Source organism: Telopea speciosissima, chromosome 1, assembly GCF_018873765.1.
Source record: "Telopea speciosissima isolate NSW1024214 ecotype Mountain lineage chromosome 1, Tspe_v1, whole genome shotgun sequence".
Classification (NCBI taxonomy): Eukaryota; Viridiplantae; Streptophyta; class Magnoliopsida; order Proteales; family Proteaceae; genus Telopea; species Telopea speciosissima.
The window spans coordinates 76657024-76666367 of record NC_057916.1 but is presented as its reverse complement, the minus strand read 5'-3'; the positions used below and the strand labels follow the sequence as shown (position 1 = coordinate 76666367).

Here is a 9344-nt window from a genome sequence, read left to right as displayed (position 1 = left end):
GAACCTGTTTCCACCTTGAGAGAGTTTTAAGTTTCTTTGGAATGTTTGGGCTGATGGGTTCTTTTTCCTGTTTTGAGATTCTGTAAGAAACTCTTGTTCATATAGTGATAGAGTGCAGAGTCGCGTCCAGGATGGGATCATTCGGCTCGTTTCAGCTTCTCTTGATTATTTGGGGTTTTCTTTTTGCCTCCTGTGATTCTTTTATGAACAATGAAGGTACATATTGTTTTTCTTCCTTAGTATCTTGATTAATTTCGATCCTTTAAGGCTATTTGTTGCCTCTTTAAAACACTGTTACGAACCTTAATGCAAGTTTTTATAGTTCTGTGTAACGTGAGTTTAAGTGTTTTAGGGAACTTTTGGAAGTAAAATTTAGGTTTTAGTTTTTGATACCGGCAATTGATTTTTGCTGGCATTGTTTGCCGGAAAGACTCATTCGATTCCTAATTGAATTTTTCTTTTCCTCCTTTGAGAATTTTCACAGTTCGGGCTCTTACAGCCTTCAAGGAAGCTATTTATGAGGACCCTTCATCTGTTTTGTCAAATTGGAATACGCTCGATGCAGATCCTTGCAACTGGTCTGGCATTTCCTGTTCACTGGGTCGAGATCATGTTATGAAGCTGTAAGAGAAGCTGCCAATTCCTTAGCAAATTCAACAACTGTCTTTTGTTTAGGCCAAGAGCTGGTCCCCCAGTGTCTACTCGGATACACAGTTCCAACATGAATTTACTTCATTAGCTAGTTTAGCCGAGATTTTAGCAAATGTTGGATAAATTTTACGACCATTCGCCTGAGTTTGGAACTGATACTGTGTTTTCTTAGTGGTGTTTTTTCGCCCGGTTTCTTAGTTGGTTCCAGTTTAGATTATCTTTGTAATTTGTGCGTTTTCTAGTAACTGTTATGTTAGTCTGTTTTCACTGGTTCTAGATCATGTTGTAAGCCAAAAGAGATTCTGTCTATTTACTACTAGTATTCAAATATTTGTTTCATGTATAGATCCGAGCTCAACTCAATTCACCTGAGCCTTACTCCAAATACTTTTGTCCGCCACATATAGATCCCAGTTGTATGGTACAATATCAAATGCAGAAAAAAGGCCAACATCTTGCCATCTTGCAGAACCAGTATAAGTATCTTATGTCATTAAGTTTGATGTCTCACCTGAGTTCAGAATTGTTACTGAATTATTTCATCACCCAGTTCATTTGTTACATTGTCTAGGTTATCTGAAGATCCATATGCATAGGCGAGTGGTTTTGTGAATATTTTTGTTGAAACTATTTTGATGATTTCATTGATTTATGGCTCTTCTGCAGAAACCTTTCTTCTTGTTATCTAAGGGGATTTCTTGCACCAGAATTGGGGTCCCTCTTCTCCCTGCAAGAATTGTATGGTTTCTTTGACACATTAAGATCAAAGTGCATTTATTTATATTTATCTTTTAAAATTAGGTAGTGGAGCCTGCTTTAAAAGTGTTCTTTCTGCAGAACCCTGCACAAAAATAGTCTCCTTGGGACGATTCCAAAAGAAATTGGCATGTTGAAAAACCTAAAGGTCTTGGATCTGGGAATGAATCGACTCACTGGGCCCATTCCCCCTGAGATTGGAAATTTGACCAGTGTAATGAAAATGTAAGATTTGTAAAATGGTTATTACTGGGCCTTTTTTTTTTTTTTTAATTCCCTTGGCCCTCTCTGACTAATACAGTTTGCTTCAACTGTTGCAGAAACCTTCAATCTAATGGATTATCCGGCAGTGTGCCTCCTGAGCTTGGCAATTTGAGAAACCTTGTGGAACTGCTCTTGGATAGGAACAGGCTTCAAGGAACTGTTCCTGGTGGCAACAACTCAAGTTCTGTGTCTAACATGCAAGAGATGTAAGTGTAATGCTCTTTGCATTTTATTTTGAGGGAAACAGTTGTTGTCTTTCAAGGCCATATTCCATAGGAAGCCCTTTTTTTAAGAGGGGGGAGTGGGGAGTGGGGGAGGGGGGCAAAAGATTTTGAATTTATAATAAGATGGTTTTGTGCAGACAAATAAATCATCTGAAAATGTATTGCCACCTTTTTTCAGTTTTTCGGTAACTTCCCTCCTAGTGTGGCACATATCTGTAGTAAATCTTTGCTATTGGATATAGTAAAGACCCTGGTAACTGGAGGAAATGATGATGATGTCCATGGCATGATTAAAAAATGTATTCTCAACTCAATTCAGCCTCATCCCTACTAAATGGGGTGGCTGTTAGAAAATATATTCTGAGTGTGCATATTATTGGTTAGAAACTGTTCACAATTCTTTGGATGCATATTGTGTTGATCCATTATTATTGATTAGAAACTGTTATTGATAGAATGAACAAAGTGGTGGATGACTGAAGTTGTAGGTAGGTCGGTTTTCTGAAGGATATATTTGCCTAAAAAGTGAAAGGCATATTGCTTTCACTCTGTGCAATTGATTTGCCTATTCACATTTATTGACCTACATTTTAGATTTGAATCTCATCTATATGTAGCCCTATATTGTAGAAGAGAATAGCATTCATTTAGTTGAATGTAACTCTTCAAAGATTTGTGATTTAAATGACTTACGGATATGCTCTTTTAGCTATGCATCACATGGAAATGCAACTGGCTTCTGCCGTGCATCTCAGTTAAGGAATGCAGATTTCTCATACAACTTTTTCGTTGGAAGAATACCCCAGTGCCTGAATTATATCCCCAGGTGCCCATGCTTTTCCCTTCTTTGTTAGGTCATACTAACAAGTGAAATTTATCTTTCACACCTTTTTTTGACCCTCTTTAATTTTGTTTTTCTACAGGACAAGTTTCCAAGGTAACTGCTTCCAAGATAAAGAATCCAAACAGCGTCCTTCTATGCAATGTGGTGCGTTCCTACTAATTGCCTTGCCTCCTCCCCCATTGTTGTGGAACTGCAAAAGCAGATTAATTGTATTCCTAACAATAATTGTTGCCTTGGCACCCTTCTTAAATTTCATCCAAGCAATAAAATTTCAGAAGTCCTTTTTCAGGTAGCTTACACAGACGAAATTTCTTTCAAGCTAAGTGAAAATGTTTTTAAGTGAAACAAAGAATTTACAGTTTTCTTTTGAGTGCCCGAGTCCTATGAGAGGATAAATGGGTTTTGAGGACTCATAATTTGTAATCTGTCTCATCTTGCAAAGATTGTGTGGCACAAAAATTTGCATTATCCGAATGATGTTTAGCCATTCTGCATTGGTTCATCATAATTAAAGAATTTGATGTATGGATTTCTGGATGATGGCATCTAAAATTATAGTAGTTTTTTCCTTTTATGCAGGCACTTCTCCAGTAGCTTCACCTGCAAAAAGCCATCCTCCTGCCTACCCGAAGCACCGACAGGCTGAAAATGGCCATAAACATCATGAGGCTTCAAAACCTGCATGGCTGCTGGCTCTAGAAATTGTAACAGGGACAGTTGCGGGCCTCCTCTTGCTTATCGCTGCTTTTACTGCTGCTAAAAAATGCAATGCACAATCTTCTGATATAATTCCATGGAAGAAAAAAGAAAACAGGAATGAGTACAAGGACCATCAGATTATATACATGGGTTAGTTTATCAACAGAACATTACTATTTCTGTCCTCTCTGACTTTTGCTTTCGCTGTGGTTTGTAATATTGTCCTGATTACTTGGTTGTTGTGGTCTCTAATTAGATCCTGAAATGCTGAAGGACGTAGTAAGGTTTAGTAGACAGGAGCTTGAAGTAGCCTGTGAGGATTTCAGCAACATTATCGGCTCCTCCCCAGACAGTTTAGTGTACAAAGGCACCATGAAGGGTGGGCCAGAGATTGCTGTGATATCACTTTGCGTAAAGCAGGAGTACTGGACGGGCTATCTTGAGCTTTACTTTCAAAGAGAGGTAAGTATTCTTTGAATCTTTTATTTTTCAGAATTGGCTTAGTGATGTCTTTAATCTGTAGTCTACATGAGAAAGCGTCAGAAGGCCATAAAAGATAGAGGCCCAGGTTTCTCAGTTATTTCTTGCTTCAGGTGGCAGATTTGGCAAGATTAAATCATGAGAACACAGGAAAATTACTGGGTTATTGCAGGGAGACCAACCCATTTTCAAGGATGCTGGTCTTTGAATATGCATCAAATGGGACACTTTATGAGCATCTTCACTGTAAGTGAGATCTTCTTTGAGCATCCTTTCCCTGTACTTTAACTTTTAGGGAGGTTGTTTATTTCTACATTTTCTGATGGCTAAAGCACCTTATAATTTAACTGCAGATGGGGAAGGATGTCAATTATCTTGGAGCCGACGCATGAAAATTATTTTAGGCATTGCCCGTGGTCTAAGATATCTTCATACGGAACTTGAGCCTCCATTCACGATATCTGAACTAAGTTCAAAGGCTGTATATCTTACAGAGGATTTTTTCCCCAAGGTATGCTCAAACGAATTTTCAAAAACTTGAGCTCAAAAGAAAACAGCATTGTTTAACTAACAGAAAGAAGATTTCAGGTTGAGGAGTTCAAACAGGATTCTGAAAACCTAACTTAATAAAGTAATTTAAATTAAAGCGTCTCTAAGAAGAACCAAAAAAACTAAAGAAGTACTAGAATAACTCAACATGGCTAGGAAAGACTCAGGAATACCAAAGGATTTGCTGAGTAGGTCAAACTAAAAATTTTAGGACTCTGGTTGAAGCTTTCAAGAAAAGAAACTAAATTTAGATACTTTATGGGTCATGATTGAAGTTGGTTTTGGACTTAGTGCAACCTTTTGGGGATGGTGTTCCCTGTCCTCCCTCTGATAGGAATGCAGGAATGGCTAGATTGTGATTACAAAGCATAATTGAACAGGTAGCTCAAATCTACAACTTCTGAGTTTTTTGACAGATAAATATGCAACTCTTCTAGGTTCATATCATTTCATGTGTGCTTTCTATTTAAGTGTGCTGCCTTATAATGACTTTTTCTCTCTTTTCTGCAGCTTGTTGATTTTGAAAGCTGGAAAACAGTTCTGGCAAGATCAGAAAAGAACTCAGGTTCCATTAGTAATGGAGACACATTATGTGGTTTTCAAGATTCTCTAAGTGAACGCCATTTGGATGTCCAAGGGAATTTATTTGCTTTCGGAGTACTCTTACTAGAAATAATCAGTGGGAGACCTCCATACTGCAAAGACAGAGGGTGCTTGGTAGATTGGGTAAGAAGAAACCATTTTAGATTTGAGTTTTTCCCTCAAATTCCTCCTTTACAATACCCATAGATTATGGTAAATTTTATGGGCTTCTGCTAGAAGTAACATTTCTGAAATAACAATTTCTTGTCTACCTGGTCCAGGCCAAGGAGTATGTAGATATGCCAGAAATAATGTCTTATCTAGTCGATCCAGAGTTGAGACATTTCAGATATGATGACCTAAAGGTAGTATGCGAGGTGGTGAGCCTTTGCATTCAGTCTGATTCTGCTAAGCGACCATCCATGAAAGAGCTATGCCCCATGTTAGAAAGTAGAATCGACATTTCAGTATCTGCTGATCTTAAAGAGTGTCCTTTGGCATGGGCTGAGCTTGCTTTATCTTCATAGTCACATTGAAGATGCACACTGTAAATCAGATATACAAATTTGTAATACTTTCATTTTTTTTTCTTTTGGGAAAAAGATTGCATGCTGAAGAAAATATGGAGCTTCATGCACTGCAAATGCCATAATATTTGTATACTAATGAGGAAATTTGAGAGATCAGTAATGAATTTAATGAATCTGTTACATTTGCCTCTCTTCTCACTTTTCTCATGGATCTGGTTTTGGCCTAATGGATGCTTTCTATTCTTGAACACTACCAATTCCAACTGGAACCATGAACCCTACAGTCAGAAGGTCCAGAACTGAAGTTAAAGCTTGAAAATCTAAAAGAAACCCTAATCAATCTTGGAACACTTTTGTTACAAGCTATAAACACCGAACAAAAAGGAAAGCTACATGCCTACTGTATTTGGGCTTCGCAGTTCAGCCTCCCAAAATTTTCATCTCCAGCTATACTGCTATACCATAAAAACGGCATACCCAGTGCACTAGGCTCCTCCCGCCACTGTGGAGTCTGGGGAGGGGGAATAATGTATACAGCCTACCCCCGTTTTGTGGAGAGATTATTTCCCGACTTGAACCCAAGATTACTAGGTTGCAATGGAGTAATCTTACCATTGCGCTGAGATCCACCCTCTAACTTTACTGCTATACCATGGGCTACATTAATTTCTGAGCCTGAGGACTGCCCTCAAAGAGGCTCAGTAAATGGGCTTGATTGACCCCAATTAATTCTTACATATGGCCTTGGCCCATTGGGCCAGAAAGGTACTCATGGAGACAAAATAACCCCTTGTATGTTATAAGGAAAAAGATTCTCTGAGCCGCCAAGGGAGGGTACACTAGCACCCTCCTCTCTGTCTATCTGTCTCCTCTTCAAATAAAATGACCTTGCTGCCCTCTTATATACAAAACCATTCTATCATGCCTCATTTGGTGTGTTCTTCGATCACTCTATGCCACTTGTTCAGAGAACTCTCTCCCTTTAAATATTATTTTGAGAAAGTGAGCCGGTTCCACACTCTTAACTAATAATTCTTGTACTTGCGAGAAATATTATACATTTATAGTGACTAGCAGGAAGCCCATCCAATGCATAGAACACTAAGAGAAATCCAAAAATAAAATAACAAATGTAAGACTATCTATGAAAGTAGTATTATTTGGTAAAACATGTGAAGAAAATGTGACATAATAATAAAAATTTCAAAATATAAATAAATAAACAAGTGTCAATAGAATTATCAACTAAACAAAAAAAAATTGAATATCAAATTTACTATCAAATAAATTAAAAATTTTGGAATATCAAATTCATTAACTTAATTTTTGTTTAAATGAAATAATAGATTAATAAAAAGCCACAACAATATTGTTATAAAAATTGAAAACAAAAAATAGGATATTAGCATTCCAAGTAGTAGGTGGCCATTGACAAAGTCTCATTAGTATTGTAACTTATAACTCTGTATCATGTTTTCAACAATTTACCTTAACTTTGTAACATGTCATTTTAGATGAAACTTGTGTTTGGTTGCAAAGGACATTAAAGAGAATGGAAGTGAAAATTTCAAACTCTAAAAAAAACATTTTGTAATTATTATCCCACATGATTATATCACTAACTCCAAATCATTTCATATTTAACTATTAAGTTAAATTTTAATTTGTTTATCCCCCTAAAAAAAAGTTAAACTTTAATTTGCATCTAAATCCCTTGTGTTTGAAAGGTAAAATAAAAAAGGGTAAAGTACACGTACCCCCCTGTAATGAACCCAATATTCCTCGTATCCGTCTAAGCTTCTCATAAGTCCACGTACCACTCCTCAATGTTCCACGTACCACCCCTGTTTTACCCCCCTAATACCATTTAAGTCCACACTAGATATTAAATGCTAAAAAATTACCAAACGACCCTTTCTTCTATCTTTTCTAAATTTTGAAAATACCTAATTGCCTGACCTATTTGCTAAATTTTGAAAAAATCAAAATACCCTCATCTTCCCCAAATCATCATCTTTTTTTACATAACCCCCACCGCCACCACCGGCACCCACCAAAATTAAAATCGTCCGAAGAATCCGCTCTCAAATCAACAATCGCCGCCAAACTCCAGAAACTGCTCATGCTCGCTACCCACCACCGCCTCCTCTTGAGAGCGGATTCTTCGCCTACTCCGTCGTCGGATTCCAAGGCTCCGGCAACGTCTCTTATAGATCCGCTTTAGTGGCAGTCTTCATTGAAGGGCTAAGTTTTCTCCTTATTTCTGCAATCGGGTTAAGAACCAAACTCGAAACTGGTCCCCAAACCCATCCAAATCTCCTCCTCTGCCGGAATCGGTCTCTTCCTCGCACCACCTCGTATTGAAGGGTCAAAGAGATAGCGTGGCTGCTATATCCAGTTCTAGTGTTCCATCGCCAATCTACCAGTCTGCCCGAGTTTTCACTTCTCCGGCTTCTTGCACATTTAAAATCCAGCAAGAGGGTCGTCACTGGGTACGTCTCTATTTCTATCCTTTTCCTGATTCTTGCCAAAACCTAGCATCTGCTCCAATAACGGTAGTCACAGACAATTTTGTGCTATTGAATAACTTCACCTTCAAGAGCTATGATGGTTCCTTTATGTTTAAGGAGTATGCAATCAATGTGACCTCTGATACTTTGACACTTTTGACACTAACCTTTATCCCATTGAACAACTCTGTCACATTTGTGAATGCGATTGAAGTTGTTTCCATCCCTGATGCCTTGATACCTGATCAGGCACTTGCTCTGTACCCTTCTTCTCCCTTTAATGGCCTCTCTGATCTTGCCCTTGAGGCTGTTTTCCGATTGAACATGGGAGGTCCTTTGCTCACACCACAGAATGACACCCTTGGCAGAATTTGGGAGAATGACAGGAAGTACCTCCATTTCAACCATAACATATCCAATGTCTGTCACACCTGAAATCGCGCCAAATTGGGTTTATGCCACTGCAGAGACCCTGGGAGATGCACATGTTCCCATTGTGCACTTCAATGTAATTTGGGTCTTACGGTGGTTGGTGGTATTAATGGTGGTGGGTGGCGGTGGCGGTGGTGCTGGAGGTGGGGCTTCACGGTGGTGATAGTCTTAATTGTGGGTGGTGGTATTTGGTATGTAAAAGAAGATAACGAGTTGGGGAAGATGAAGATATTTTGGTATTTTCAAATTTTAGCAAATAGGTCAAGGCAATTAGGTCTTTTCAAATTTTAGAAAAGATAGCAGAAATGGTAGAGAAATGGTAGTTTGATCATTTTTTAGCATTTAACACTTGGTGTGGACTTAAATGGCATTAGGGGGTAAAGCAAGGATGATACATGGAATATTGAGAGGTGGTACGTGGACTTATGAGAAGCTTAGGAGGGGTACGAGGAATATTGGGTGCATTAGAGGGGGGTACATGTACTTTACCCAATAAAAAATGCATCTAAAAAGTATCAAAACTATGAGAAAAAGATCTCTACTTGGTGGTGTTTCCTACGCCCTCTCACAGGGCACCATGAGATGACGCATTTACGCCTTGGGTAGATACCTAGGCATGCTCGCCCATTGGCCTAGACGCTTGTGTCCAAACCATGCGACCAAGTAGAGATCTCTTGCCCCAAAACTATATATAACAAAGGGCGAGAGAACGCTGCCTAGGCCTCTAGAACCTGCACACGCTCTGTCCAATGGGAGTGCGCGCTCAAGAATTGACAGGCGGGATTTTTGCCTTTCCATAGGGGCAGGGTGGTACTTTCCATGT

The 9344-nt window shown here is 38.7% G+C and overlaps 1 protein-coding gene across 2 annotated transcripts; it reads left to right on the top strand.

The window, feature by feature from the left end:
• Positions 1–5775, top strand: LOC122670235 (probable LRR receptor-like serine/threonine-protein kinase At1g63430). Of its 2 annotated transcripts, XM_043867149.1 has the most exons (13): positions 1–216; positions 485–623; positions 1318–1389; positions 1489–1632; positions 1728–1877; positions 2605–2721; positions 2819–2886; positions 3322–3588; positions 3695–3900; positions 4032–4164; positions 4272–4429; positions 4978–5193; positions 5331–5775. In XM_043867149.1, the coding sequence occupies exons 1-13, from the start codon at positions 132–134 to the stop codon at positions 5574–5576; spliced, it is 2001 nt and encodes a 666-aa protein (XP_043723084.1). In that variant the 5' UTR covers positions 1–131; the 3' UTR covers positions 5577–5775. The 2 variants fall into 2 exon arrangements, with proteins under 2 accessions (XP_043723084.1, XP_043723085.1); XM_043867150.1 differs by lacking the exon at positions 1–216 and having other exon boundaries at positions 588–713.
• Positions 5776–9344: the final 3569 nt, after the last annotated feature.